Raw genomic sequence first — 15,299 nt, 5'->3', positions numbered from 1 at the left:
TGGTGGACAGAAATGCATCTGTGAACACATGGGTTTTCAGCACCAGTTTGAAGCTATGCAGGATAGAGGATAGTCTAACAGAACAAGGGAAAAAAGTCCAGTTATGGGGGTCAGCATGGGAGAAATCTTGGAACTGCAAGGTGGTAACCAGAGGGGAGGAAAGGCAACGGTCATTGGGCGACCAGAGTGTGCGGGAGGGTGTATGTAGGAATATGATGCGGTTAGAGATATATACATACCACTCTAGGTATGACAGAGTCCTAAAAAACATTTTACTAAATAGTTGACATGTTTGGAGTGATTTGGTGTCATTTATTAGAAATGTGATAATTGTTTGTATTAGTCCCCTTCCTACCCCCCTTCCTTATTAGTAGTGTAAAATGAAAGGTGAGGGAACATGTCTTTTTGCAAGCGATTACTGACAAGAAACAGGAATACACCCCAGAAGAAAGAAACCCCAGACAGACATTCAGTGGATCAGACTAAAGAGAAGTCTTACAGAAGGCTGAAATAACCATGTGACCTAGGTTTAGTGTTTGGCCACAACAAGCCATGTGACCTATGTCTTCGTGAGGACATTGGCCATTGAGAGTTCATTGAAGATTGTGGCATTTACAGTCAGTCCTCTTATCTGAAGAGATTTTCCCTCTCACTCACATTTATTGTGGTTTGTGATTGTTAGTAATTTTTTTATGGTGGAAAGAATGGCAGATCATCATCTCTATTGGCGATGTAATCACCTTCATGGAATTTGTTTGAGAAGTCTGGACCACCCTACTGAGGGCAGCAAAGCCACCTTAACTGGGGAGATAGTTATGGTAAAAGGCTGAGTTGGGAACCTATACTTGTGCTTAGAACATCCAGCAGTGGTCATCGCCCATGGGGTTTGCATTGCTGGGGCTGCACTGATTTGTGGCCATCCTCTCTATGAGACGCTACAGCGCTGGGCGCAGCTCACTTGCGCTGCATTTCATATGGAGACTAGGGCATGTCTGTATCTTCTTCTATGACCCATCACAAAGTGCCAAGTTAAACTGAAAAGTGATAATCAGCTCCTCCCAAAAAATGTAAATGTACACATGAATTGAAGGAAAACGTATTATAGTACTTAAATCTAAAATGACTGATAGCAATAACTGATCAAGTGACAAACTATCACTAGACCCATACCAGTGAAAGGTTTCCAATACAAATGGCACTAAATAATTGACTGGGCATTAAAAACTAAAATTAAAATGTATTTAAGAGTACTAAGTAAAGCTCACAACATTCCGAATTAACCAGTTAAATGCACCTCACCTTAATCTGCATAGTCACACCCACAGTATTGTTAGGCCAATCCCATACTAAAACACTTATAATTATGCTGGGTACACACAAGACAATAGGTCGTCTGATCCGGCGGATCGGAGAGACATATCGGGCACTTCGTCTAGTGTGTACCCACTATGTCGCTGACTATGCGCGCTCCCACAGGTTATCAGCGACATCCACCTTCGGGCCTATATGCAGGGCAGATGGGGGACGTCGTTGGCGAGGGACATGCCGCCAAATGCAGCATGGCCTCCAATGTTGCTCTGTCACTGCCCGCACCGACAAGTGTGTATGCAGTTGCCGATGCCGGCTCTTTCGCCGGGTCCCGCCACTGCCGATGTCGGGCTTGGTACACATCGTCTAGTGTGTACCCAGCCTAAAGCTCAACCATTGTAGATAAAAAGATTTGATATGGACCTCTCATCTTCACATGAAGGAAATGTTTTATGGGCTAATTAAAGAAATCACTAGGATACAGTAACATTATTGAGGCATAAGAAAAAAAGATTAAAGTTTATGTGAAGCAATATTTTGGATGGGCTGCCAGTCCTTTCTTGTAATGATTTTACTTGATATAGAAGCTTTTAGAATAATTGTAAATTGATGTAATGGACAAACATAAAAAAAGAAAGTGAGGAGGCGGGATGCACCTACCTTTAACTTTGAACCGTGTTGTATGGCTGGAGAATTATCTTCTCTTCGTGGAATGTTAATTTCCCATTTCCCAAAATCCAGCTTTTTATATGGATGGGAAGTGGGGTTCCAATTATCTGAAACAGGATAAAAAGAAATCTGTTAGTACAAGAAAATATGCATTAGAAAGAAACCTGTGTCAGGATGTACAAGGGCATCACATCGGCGTTGCGGTACATCCCACCACTTACAGCAGGTAAAATAAGTATTGAACACCAACATTTTTCTCAGTAAATATATTTGTAATGGGGCTATTGTAATGAAATCACCAAATTTCAGCAACAGCCCATGCAATCCACACATGCAGAGAAATCAAACCATAGATGTCCATAAATTAAGTTATGTGTAATAATGTGAAATGGGACAAGCTTACTGAAACTTATTTAATACTTCGTAGAAAAAAGCCTTTGTTGGTAATGACAGCTTCAAGACGCCTCCTGTATGGAGAAAGTAGTCACATGCATTGCTCAGGTGTGATTTGGCCCATTCTTCCACACAAACAGTTTTCAAATCTTGAAGGTTCCGTGGCCCTCTTCTATGAACGCTGATTTTTAGTTCTTTCCATAGATTTTCAATTGGATTCAAGTAAGGTGATTGGCTGGGCCATTCTAGTAGCTTTATTTTCTCTCTCTGAAACCAATTGAGAGTGTCCTTGGCTGTATGTGTGGAATCAGTGTCTTGCTGAAATGTCCACCCTCGTTTCATCTTCAGAATCCTGGTAGATGGCAGCAGATTTTTATCAAGAATGTCTAGATACATTTTTCCATTCATCCTTCCTTCAATCACATGAAGTATGCCAGTACCGTATGCTGAAAAACAACCCCACACCATGATGTTCCAAACTCCAAACTTCACTGTTTGCATGGTGTTTTTGGGGTGATGTGCAGTGCCATTTCTCCTCCAAACATGGGGGACGATTCAATTCAACGCAATGTCAATAGCGCCGGGAGATAGCTCACGGAGCTGTTCAATTCATTGTGATGTTAGGTCGGGGAAGGCTCGTTATCGCGCCTTAAACAGGGTGTTTAGGCGCGATAACGGGCATTCCCCGACCTAACTTCCCGGCGCGAGGCTGTTCTCCAGGCGCGAAGGGCAGAAAACAGCCTCGCGCCGAGACTTTTGTTGGATTTCTTCTCTCATCCCCGGAGCGATGAGAGAAGAAATCATTAGTCGGACTTGGCAGCACGGTGTATTGAATAGCTCCGGGAGCTCACTCCCGGAGTTATTTACATCGCGTTGAATAGAATCGTGCCCCAGGTGTGTATTATGGCATCCAAAGAGTTCAATTTCAGTCTCATCTGACCAGACTATATTCTCCCAGTATTTCACAGGCTTGTCCAAATGTTGTGCAGCAAACTTTAAACAAGCTTCAACATGCTTTTTCTTCTGCAATAGTCTTGGCGTGGTGAGCGTGCACACAGGCCATGGCGGTTGAGTGCATTACTTATTGTTTTCTTTGACCTGCTAATTCCAGGTCTTTCTGAAGCTCTCCACAAGTCATCCTTGGCTCTTGGACAAATCTTCTGATAATTCTTTTCACTCCTCTACCAGAAATCTTGCGAGGAGCACCTAGTCGTGGCCAGTTTATGGTGAAATTATGTTCTTTCAACTTTCTGATTATGGCCCCAACAGTGCTCAATGGAACATTCAGAAGTTTAGAAATCCTTCTGTAACCAATGCCATCAGTAGGTTTTGCAACAATAAGGTTGTGAAGGTCTTGAGAGAGCTCTTTGCTTTTACCTATCATGTGATGCTTCTTGTATGACACCATGGTAATGAGACACCTTTTTATAGGCCATCAATTGGGACTGAACCATCTTATATTAATTTGCACTGACAAGGGGCAGTATTGCTTTCTAATTACTTATCGATTTCTGCTGGTGTCTTGGCTTTCCATACCTTTTTGCGCCTCATTTTCTTCATGTGTTCAATACTTCTTCCCTGTGTCATTTCACATTACCCAGAAGTCCCTCTGCAAAAGCGCAGAACAGTATGCACCAACACAGGGGAAACTGGCAGGTATCGCTCCCAAAAGAATTGCGGAAAAAAGCCCATAGACTTCAATTGGGTAATGCCATCTAAAGATGGCGTTACCCACCGGGTCCAAGCTCTGGAATCCGGACCTTGGTACATATGAGAAATGCGGTCGCACCAATTTTTCCCATAGTACATCCCGCTCCTAGACACATCTAGATTAGGGGTGAGCGGGTTCGGATTTCTGAAATCCGAACCCTCCCGAGCCCCCCCGATCCGAGTAAGGCTCGACTTTTCCCGCCTGACTCGGATCTGAAATCGAGGCAAAACGTCATCATCCCGCGGGTTTTGGATCCTATATAAGGTACCCGCGTCGGCGCCATTTTCTCACTCGGCTGTGGACAGTGAAGAGGGAGGGTGGGAGTTAGGGTTGGCTGGGCTGTGTAGTGTAGTGCAGAGTAGTATTGTGCTGTGCTGCACTGCTGTTGACCATAGGGGCTGTGTCCACTACTTCAAAGTCCATAGGGACTGGCTGTGTTGTGTTGTGCAGTCAGTTGTCCATAGGGGCTGTGTCCACTCCAAAGTCCTGTGCAGTGTCCCAGTCCTAAAGGGGTACTGTAGTGTTGTCCAGGGGGTGCTCCCGCCAAGTGCTAAAAAAAAAAATAGATTTTTTCTGTGTTTGTGAAATGTGTGCGCATTAGCCGCACATGCATCAACAAAGTAGTGCCAAGCGTGCGCCTGTGTCATAAGTAAAGGGCCGGCTGGCTTGACCGTTAAAGGGTGCTGTAACCCCCAAAGTACACTCCAAACCACATAAAAAAATATTTTCTGTGTTTGTGAATTGTGTGCGCAGTAGCTGCACGTGAATCAACAAAGTAGTGCCAAGCGTGCGCCTGTGTCCCATAAGTAAAGAGCCGGCTGGCTCATTTCTTAAAGGGTGGTGTAACCCACAAAGTGCACTACTCTCCAGCAAAAATAAAAAAATATTTTCTGTGTTTGTGTGCGCCTTAGCCGCACGTATATATCAATATAACATAAATGGAGGACCAAACTTTCTCCGATAAAATTAAAATAGGGAAAGATCAAGAACCACTTCCTCCTAGTGCTGGGAGTTGTTCATCATCCCAGAGAGGAAGTAGGAACACCACTACTTTTACTAAACAATTGACCCTCCAACAGTCCCTAGCGATGAGGATGAAGTACGACAGCAGTCATCCTGAAGCAAAACGTATAACTGAGGCCTTGACTGCTATGTTGGTGTTAGACGTGCGTCCGGTATCCGTCATTAGTGCAGTGGGATTTAGACAATTGTTGGAGGTAGTGTGTCCCCGGTTCCAAATCCCGTCTAGATTCCACCTGCATCCTCAAAGCAGCAGCGACAAGCGTGCGTCTGTCTGTTAAAGGGTGGTGACACCCTCAAAGTGTGCTCCACAAACAATAAAAATATTCTTCTTTTTTTTTCTGTCTTTGTGAATTGTGTGGGCTGTAGCCGCACTTGCATCCTCAAAGCAGCAGCGACAAGCGTGCGTCTGTCTGTTAAAGGATTACATCGGTGACAGCATCCAAGTAGGCATGTCAGACTGTCCGTACCTGTACTGGCAGGAAAAAGAAGCAATTTGGAGGTCCCTGTACAAACTGGCTCTATTTTACCTGAGTTGCCCCCCCTCCAGTGTGTACTCCGAAAGAGTGTTTAGTGCAGCCGGGAACCTTGTCAGCGAAAGGCGTAGGAGGTTGCTTTCACAAAATGTGGAGATGATGTTCATAAAATGAATTATCAACTCTTCCAGGGAGACCAGCCTCCAGAACGTACAGAGGGACCTGTGGTTGTGGATTCCAGCGGGGACGAATTAATACTCTGTGAGGATGAGGATGTACACAACACTGAAGACGGTGAGGAATCGGTGGATGAGGACGACATCTTGCCTCCGTAGAGCCAGTTTGTGCAGGGACAGATTAATTGCCAGCTTGTTTTGTGGGGACCCAAACGAACCAGTGGCAGACCCTGGCGCTGAAATGTTTGGTTTGTTAAAGTGTGCATGTCCTGTTTATACAACATAAGGGTGGGTGGGAGGGCCCAAGGACAATTCCATCTTGCACCTCTTTTTTTTCTTTGAATTATGTACTGTTTGGGGCCTAGTTTTTCAAACTGCCATCCTGTCAGCCACTGCAGTGTCACTCCTAGATGGGCCACATGTTTGTGCCGCCCACTCGTATCTCTTAGCATAGTCATCCAGCTACCTCGGTGCAACCTTTTGGATATAAAAACACTATTGTGAGGTGTGAAGTGTTCAGAATAGACTGGAAATGAGTGGAAATTAAGGTTATTGAGGTTAATAATAGCATAGGAGCAGAAAAACCCACAAATTCTGTGATTTTAGCTGTTTTTATGCTTTTTTTAAACAAAATGCAGATCCAAAACACAAAACCCAGAACCCAAAACACGGAAGGGTGGTTTTGTCAAAACCAATCCAGATCCAAAACACGAAGAAAGATCCAGATCCAAAACCAAAACACAAAACGTGGCCGGTGCGCACCCCTAATCTAGATCAGTGTTTATTAAAACTAGGTCCTCATAGAATCCTAGCAGAGCATATGCTCAGGAATAATTACTAGTACCTGTAGATTGAGTTAGTCAATGAACACACCCATCCTGCTAGATAATCTGGAGTACATGCACTTTTATGATTCCATTAGGACTGGGGTTTGGGAAACAGTGAACTAGATAATACATACAGTCAGGTGCATAAATATTAGGACATTGACAGAATTTTCATATTTTGGCCTCTATTCACCACCACAATGGCTTTGAAATGAAACAAACAAGATGTGCTTTAACTGTAGACTTTCAGATTTAATTTGAGGGTAATTACATCCAAATCAGGTGAACGGTGTAGGAATTACAACGGTTTCTATATGTGCCTCCCATGAGTTTAGAACTTGGCAGAGAAGGTTACTAAAAAGGTCTAATTTTATTTTAATACAGACATGTATTACAGGTAGGAATTAATGTGCACACTTTTTTACACCCTAATTTGGGAGAGCGAGAGAGAGGGTGCCAAAAGAGAGAGAATCAGGGGTAGATGTATCAAGCAGTGAAGAGAGTGGAGAAGTGGACCAGTGGAGAAGTTGCCTATAGCAACCAACCAGCTTCTACCTATCATTTTATAGAATGTACTTAATAAATGATACGTCAATACTAATTGGTTGCTATGGGCAGAGCATGAGAGGCAGAGACAATGAATGTGGGATGTAGCAAGGGGAGAAATGGAGTCAAACCCCGAAAATGCAGATGTGGCCGCATTTCTCATATGCACCAAGCTTCAGAATGCAATGCATTTCGGGCCTTGGCTGCAGTGGGTAAAGACATCTCCTGACGGCGTTACCCTATAGAAGCCTATGGACTTCTATCGGGAGAGTGCTGTGAGAGGGAACCAATCGGATCCCTCCCAGCAACCCTCGCGGCGCGTGCGTTCTTCTGAACATGCTATCCGCACCTGATCGTGACCACCTGTAAATACTTTAATACAGTATTCTTAGCTTTTAAACACTAATGTAGTTGCTGGACAGCATCCTTTGCGGCAACCATACTGTGTATGGCCCTAGAAGCGCAGCCATGCAGCGTACGGCCCCATAAGCGCAGCCATGCAGCGTACGGCCCCATAAGCGCAGCCATGCAGCGTACGGCCCCATAAGCGCAGCCATGCAGCGTACGGCCCCATAAGCGCAGCCATGCAGCGTACGGCCCCATAAGCGCAGCCATGCAGCGTACGGCCCCATAAGCGCAGCCATGCAGCGTACGGCCCCATAAGCGCAGCCATGCAGCGTACGGCCCCATAAGCGCAGCCATGCAGCGTACGGCCCCTGGTTATTAACCAATCAGGGTGACAGAGGCCACAGGCTCTGCTAAATCGACCCCTCTGGACTGGCCACTGAGTAACAAACAATATTCACATTAATGAACTGAATATTGTCTCTATATAAGAGATTGAGGCAAAATAACCTTGGAATCCTAATTATATAACCAGTCACCACATTCACTGTGGTTTCAGCACAATAGAAAGGAAGACCTCCATTCATGAACTTTTCTATCACTTAGTCGACCTCTCTGGTGACTTGCCGAGGTTCTCAGATGTGCCCAAAGTTCAAAATCATTTCTGGCCAAATAAATAGATCAGATGACTGCAACCATTTGGTTACACTGCAGCAACAGAGCGAGCTTTAGCCCTGCTGTAGGGTTCTATACAAAGATACAAAAACTGTAATAGAATGGTCTGCAACAGCTGCTTAGCCCAGGTCATTAGACATGCACAAATATGAATATAAAAACATGCAATTCTACATATGTTTAAGCAACACCCTTATGTAATTGTATATCATATATGGCATTCTATATTTTTTATTTATTTTTTTATAAACATTGTAGCAGAAAAGATTGCTGTCAGTATTTTTGCTGAAGGCAAGAGACAAACGTAAAGGCATTAAAGTTCACTCTGAGATTTAAATTCCTCTGTTCCAGACAAATAGGAAGATACCCACAGTGAGCAGGGGAATGGTACAGGGAACAATAATCTATATGCAATAGGTAGAAAATGTACAAGCAGCATCAATTTTACTGCAGTACCAGCAGGTTTCAGAGTAAATGTGATAGGTTCCCTGCAGGAAACATCTCTGCTGCCCTACAATGTGCAGATAAAGGGCTGACAGATCTTTTTTTTTTTCCTTCATTGAAATGAGGAAAATAAGTTCCAAATAAAAAGTATTCTCATAAGAACGACCTTTGCACGCAAGAAATAACCATATTAATACTGCTGCGACACACTATAAAATAAATAGGCAAAAGGTATTAAAAAAATTACAGTAACGCTCACTGTTTGGATTAAGCATAACAAAACAAAAGCTTGCCTCCCACAATTGGAAATGGTGAACATTACATAATGTGATATACCCTACAGTATCTAGCACATGTGCACTTGGGAGTGTACAAATGCCCCTTGCCCCTCCACTAGCTGGTGACAGTTAAAGGCAATTACTGGGAGGTACACATGTGCCTACTCCCCATGCACACTCATCTACCTTAAGATTTTCCATGGAAGCAGCACTGCATGTTGAAAGGGATGAATGCGCCCCTACCCACAATGCCCCACAGTTGTCATTATGAACAAAAATGCCACCACAAACCAGAACACACTGACTGGACTCCAAACAGAAATTCCAGGCTACGTACTAGGAACCTCAGCTGATACAGTGTGATGAGGTAGGCCGGACAGCCCATTCAGCACCATCAAGCTCCGGAAAACACAAGCAGTCCCACACACACCTGAGGAGCATACCACAGCAGAGGAGGAAGGCTACTCCCACCAGTGAGCAAGAATGGGAGCACAATGCACACATCACCCATGGCAGGAGAAAGGTAGGTAGACAAAGGATTTGACGGTTGGAGCAATTCTGTGGCAAACAAAAAAGAACTCCGGTAGGATAAAAAGTCAGGTCCAACGAGGTAAGAGGGGGAGAATGGGGGAAAGATGAAGAGACTACACTGGGTGAGCGCAAAAACAAGGTGGAGGGGAGAGCGAGAACTGGGGTAGGGGGAAGAGAGAGCGAGAACTGGGGTAGGGGGCAGAGAGAGCGAGAACTGGGGTAGGGGGAAGAGAGAGCGAGAACTGGGGTAGGGGGAAGAGAGAGCGAGAACTGGGGTAGGAGGAAGAGAGAGCGAGAACTGAGGTAGGGGGAAGAGAGAGCGGGAACTGAGGTAGGGGGAAGAGAGAGCGGGAACTGAGGTAGGGGAAAGAGAGCGAGAATTAGGGAGGGGAGTGGGAAATAGCGAAAATAGGCGGGGGAGAGCATAAACAGATTGGGAAAGAGAGAAAGCATAGGCCGGGGAGGAGAAAGCATAGGCCGGGGAGGAGAAAGCATAGGCCGGGGAGGAGAAAGCACAGGCCGGGGAGGAGAAAGCACAGGCCGGGGAGGAGAAAGCATAGGCCGGGGAGGAGAAAGCATAGGCCGGGGAGGAGAAAGCATAGGCCGGGGAGGAGAAAAGCATAGGCCGGGGAGGAGAAAAGCATAGGCCGGGGAGGAGGGAGAGAGGGAGAGGGAGAACAGTGAGATGGGTGAGGAGAAAGAGAATAAGGGTGGGGAGCCCCTGCAACTCCAATCACAATAGCTGGTTGCCCGGCAAATGACGGGTATAAAATACTAGTATTTTAATATGCGAGTATGTACCAAACAAAATGGATACCCAGGAAAAACAATATTTATAACCACTTTGGATTTTATGTGTGGGCCTTCATCACAAGACATATAACATAAAACTTATAATTAGTTACAATTTTGCCATGCATCGGCTTAATAGGCAACAACTTTTTTTACTTAATATATTTGCTGAAAAGAAAAATTTCCGTTGGAAGTATGAAGGGGAAATAAGTCATATATTATACATCTAGCTGTTGTTAATATTGCTGCAGTAGTTTAGTTGGAAGCTGGAGTTCCTATTTAAAAATACTTACTGAAGTCGCCAGTGAGGAAAACAGCCTCAGCCCCCGGAGCCCATTCTTTGCAATAAATGTCACCGTCTGGCAAGGTGTGGATTCCAAATGATTGATAACTTCTTGAAAACTTTTCCAGACCACCTTCACATCCTTCAATGTTCGTCAAACGCTTATCAAACAAAGCATACCTTCCAAGACAATAACATGCAATTTAGATTTGAAATTGTGCATACAAGGCTGGGTGTATATCAAATGTGAGTCTTTACTCTCAAACTCCCAACATCTATTCCACACTGATGAGCCCGAGCAAGAACAAACAGTCTGTAAGGTGGATTCTATTTGTATATCCACAAGTCAGTGCCTTATACGAGTCACTACTAACAAATCACATATTTAAAGAATAAACAGTAACAAAGAAATTCAGAATATAACAGAACCATACCCCCTAATAATAAAATCAGTTAACAAATATATTTAAAAAAAAACATTTTTTTTATTACATCACATAAATATTGTACACAAACATCTTCTCACAAATCAACAGTATTAGCACAGTACTTCCAGCCAGTAATCAGTGTCTCTCAACAAGCCTGCCGTCTGTTCCTTAGGCAGTGAGAGACAGACAACTGACACGCTTAAATCATCCTCTCACAGCTGCTCTAATAATCAATGTTGCCAATTAGCTTCTGCCCACCAAACAGAAGCCAGGAACCTAGGGCCTGCGTGTTAACGCAAATATGCTCAGCCAACCATGTGTTGGTATCTCAACGCATAAATGCACGTCGACATTATCAAGAGGTTCAGTTCCCTGATCTGATGAATCTCGATTTTTGCTGCTACATACAGATGTAGGGTTAGAGGACCTCATTGAGAGCCGGTCGCACAGAGCGTGCGGTCGGTCTGAATAAGGGGAGGACGTCTTGAATTTTCAAGACGTCCTCCTTTGCGGTGGTAAGGCTGTGGGTTAACACCCACAGCCTTACGACCGCCTAAGGTGATGGTCACGATGGTCAAGACCATCGCGACCATCGGGGCTTACGACGAGACCCTAGGGTAGGTTCTCCCTTGTCGTAAGCCCCGGAGACCTTTCGGCTCTGTCTGAGCCGGAAGCTCTCCACTGACATCACTAGTGATGTCAGTGGGGCCGCCCCCAAACGGTAGGCGTTCGGGCCGTTTGGGCTGCCACCCCCCCGGCCCGCCTTCCAAACGGGGCGAGCTGTCAATCAACATCGACAGCTCGCCCCCTTTGGATCGAGACCCGCTACGACCGGCGCTGTTGGTCGCAGCGGGTCTCACGTATGCGCACGACGGCGCCGTCGTGCACATGCTCTGCGGGGGCCATCGACCCGGTCTGAGCGCATCGGCGCTAACGACCGGGTCTGAATGACCCCCAGAATGTGGGTAAACAAGAAATCATGAATCCACCCAGCCTTGTGTCAATGTTTCAGGCTGAGAATGATTGTTTAATAGTGTGGATAATGTTTTCTTGGCACACTAAGGCCCTCATTCAGAGCCATACGCTCTGAGCAGAGCGCACGCTCTGAATGAGGGCCGGCCTCCATGAAAATGGAGCGTCCTTCTGGACGCTCGTATAGCTGTGGGTCACCACCCACAGGCTATACGAGCGTGCATTTTGATGGCCGCGATGGTCGAGACCATCGCGACCATCGAATTTGCGAGCCGGAGCCTGCGGTTGAGGTTTTCAACCGCAAGCTCCGGAGTGATTTTGGCTCTATCAGAGCCAAAATCACTCCCACTGACATCACTAGTGATGTCAGTGGGCCGGCTTTTGACGGGAGGCGTTCCCGTGGGAACGCCCCCGTCAGGAAGGCACGCCTACCAAAGGGGGCGTGCTGTCAATCAACATTGACAGCACGCCCCCTTTGATCGGACACAACGAGCGAAGGACTTTCCTTCGCTCGTCGCGTCTGGCGCATGCGCACGACGGAGCTCCCTCCATCGTGCGCATGCTCAGTCCAGAACATCGACCCACTTGCGAGCGGACAGCCGCTCGCGAGTGGGTCTGAATCAGGCCCTAAGTTCCTTAACACCAAGTGAGCCTTGTTTATATCATACTTACCTACTTTATAGATCTCCTCTCAGGGAGAAGCCCGGAGAATAGATGCAGGTGGCAACTGATGGGGGAGGTGTCAGACTAGTTGCGGCATTAAGTCCTGTCCCCTCGCAGAAAAATACCATTAATTGTACATTGGAAAAAAGGTGGCATTGCCGAAATTATAGATCGATAAATCATAGAATTACATCATTATGCCCCCCACAGATCATGATTCTTTTTAATATTCTGCCCATCCTGCTTGCTTCATTTGGAAGTGGGCCGGACGCGGGAGAACTGCCTTCTCTGTGGGAACCCAGGGCAACTCCATGAAAAATTCATGGAGAGTAGGGAAATAAGGTTTAAATACTGCAACCTACTGTACCTGAGTTTTGTTGCGGACTAGGTGCATCCCCGTTTAAGATCAGTGCACCCACCTAAAAACGGCTATTTCCAGCAGGATAACGTCATGTCACAATGCACGTCATCTCAAGTGGATTCCTTGAACGGGACAAGAACCAATCAGTTTATAGCTATAATTTTCTAAAATGGACCAGATAAATAACAGCTAGAAACTGAGTGGTTGCTATGCCAATACCTGGGAATGGGATTGAAATACTGACGGCTGTTAATATCCCGTCTGCGGAAGCCCGACAGGAGGAGATCCCGACTGGGGCTGGTAAGTATCCTAAACCTCCCCTCTCCCTGCCCCGGTGGTGCCTAAACCTAAATCTCACGGGGTGGTGCATAACCCTAAATCACCCCGGGAGTGCAAAAACCTAATCCCCCCTTCCCTCAGGCTAAACCTCCTATGGGGGTCCCTAGCCCTAACCACCCCCAAGTAGTGCCTGACCCTAACCCCCCTTCCCCTAGCCTACCCATAACCCAACCCGGGGGTGCCTAAATCTAACGCTTCCCCTCCCAGCGGCTAACTGGTAAGACACCCTGGACTTACCTTGTTCGGGACGGCGTCCTTCTACATTCCAGTGTTGGGATTAAGTATTTGGATGCCTATCTTAAGTCCCGTGTCGGGCTTTAGCTGACGGGATTTAGAAAAACTACATCCCAATACCTTCACTTGTCTTTTTTTTTTTAAAGTTTGAGAAATCTCCGCTAATGAGCTCAGTGTACTACAATGGCCTCTACTATTTGCACAATTCTGCAGCAGCTACGTGATGCTTTAATGTTAACGTGAACCAGAATCTCTTAGGAATGTTCCCAGCACCTTTTTGAATCCATGCCACAAAGAATTCAGGCTTTTATTGTTGGTAAATGGGGGTCCTACCATGCTCTAGAAAAGTCGACTTAATTAAGTGACCACATCATCTCAGTGGATCACAAAAAATGCTAATGTTTCTTGAGCCTCTTTAATCTGCTGACACCTAAGAACACAGCTAAGCAACTTTCCCTCAGGAAGAACTATCTGGGATAGGCTGAGTAGATAACTTGGGCAGCACGGATGATGTAATGGTTAGCATTACTGCTGGTGAGGTCCTGGGATTGACACCCACCACGGCCCTGTGTGGAGTATGTATATTCTCCCCGAGCTTGCGTGGGTTTCCTCCGGGCACTCCGGTTTCCCCTCACACTCCAAAAATATACCGGTAGGTTAATTGGCTCCTGACAAAAAGAAGTGAACCCTAGCGTGTAAGTAAGTGACTGCGTGTACATGTAGTAGGTAATCTAGATTGGAGCTTACAATGGGGCAGGGACTGATGTGAATGGCCAAATATTCTCTGTAAACAGCTGCATAATATGTGTGCACTATATAAATAACTGGTAATAAATAAATAACTTGGCGGTCTATGTACTAAGCCTTGGAGAGAGAGAAGGTGGACGGAGATGAAGTACCTACCAATCAGCTCCTAATTGTCACTTTACAGGCTGTGCTTGGAAAATGACAGGAGCTGATTGGTTCTTACTTTATCTTCGTATATATTATCTCTCTCCAAGACTTTGTACATAGACCCCACGGTATAAGTTGTTCTCCCTGTTATTAAACAGTCAGTAGAAGGATCTTAAATGCAAATTATGTTGCATTTCAAACTCACTGAAGGCATCTGGTTTGGTTTTCACTGTTGCAAATAGAAGGTGAGGTAGCAGACTGTATAGGTAAATTAATGGATAATATATATTTGGTTTCAAAAGCAGAAGAAAAGCAGGTGCTGAGTAATTTGAGGTGAATATATTGTATTCTGATGATAACAACAGCTGCAGCAACAGCTAAAATTAAATAAAAAAAGTTGCCACAAATAAAACCTCCAACAAAATACATATAACAGAGTTTCAGAATATTTAAAGCACTGAATTGTCCTGAATAAGGGGTGTGCTATACAGTATGTACGAATTATTCCTAGATTATACATGATTTTTTTTCCCTGTAGGTAATTTGGATCCATAACAGTAGATTGTTTTTATTTGCCATCTGTATCGAACCCAACAAGAGAACCTATTCATCTTTTATGTCCTATAATCCACTAAAACAATGTAATTTAATAATTAGGAATATTTTCAATCCAGCTATTTACCTTATCCCTGCCAGCATCTAATTACGCACAAAACACAATATAGAACTAGGAACTACTTCAGCAGAGAATTCCAGCAATTGCATTTATCCCTTTTTAGGTAACTTGGCATAGAATCAAACAGGACATTCATGTGGGCGAAAATCAATCTGTGCAAAATTACTTCTTCTCATGGTTTCTAATTTGGTTTTGCAATTTTAGCAAAAGAGTTTCGCAATCAGCACAATCGATTTACAAGCAGCACAACTTACAATG

The 15,299-nt window shown here is 45.0% G+C and overlaps 1 protein-coding gene across 2 annotated transcripts in view; it reads right to left on the bottom strand.

Moving 5' to 3' along the window:
- GBE1 (1,4-alpha-glucan branching enzyme 1) overlaps positions 1–15,299 on the bottom strand; it is a 198,009-nt gene that overhangs the window by 147,995 nt on the left and 34,715 nt on the right. For both annotated transcript variants that reach the window (XM_088442724.1, XM_088442725.1), the window contains exons 3-4: positions 10,485–10,654; positions 1,969–2,084 (exon numbers count right to left, since the gene is read on the bottom strand). In XM_088442724.1, coding sequence (XP_088298850.1) covers positions 1,969–2,084; positions 10,485–10,654 — 286 coding nt within the window. The remainder of the gene's footprint in view (positions 1–1,968; positions 2,085–10,484; positions 10,655–15,299) is intronic.

This window comes from Taudactylus pleione, unplaced genomic scaffold, assembly GCF_031769625.1.
Source record: "Taudactylus pleione unplaced genomic scaffold, aTauple2 ptg000316l, whole genome shotgun sequence".
Taxonomy (NCBI): domain Eukaryota; kingdom Metazoa; phylum Chordata; class Amphibia; order Anura; family Myobatrachidae; genus Taudactylus; species Taudactylus pleione.
Note: the sequence above shows the minus strand (reverse complement) of the source record. Positions and strands in the feature narration are given on the sequence as shown.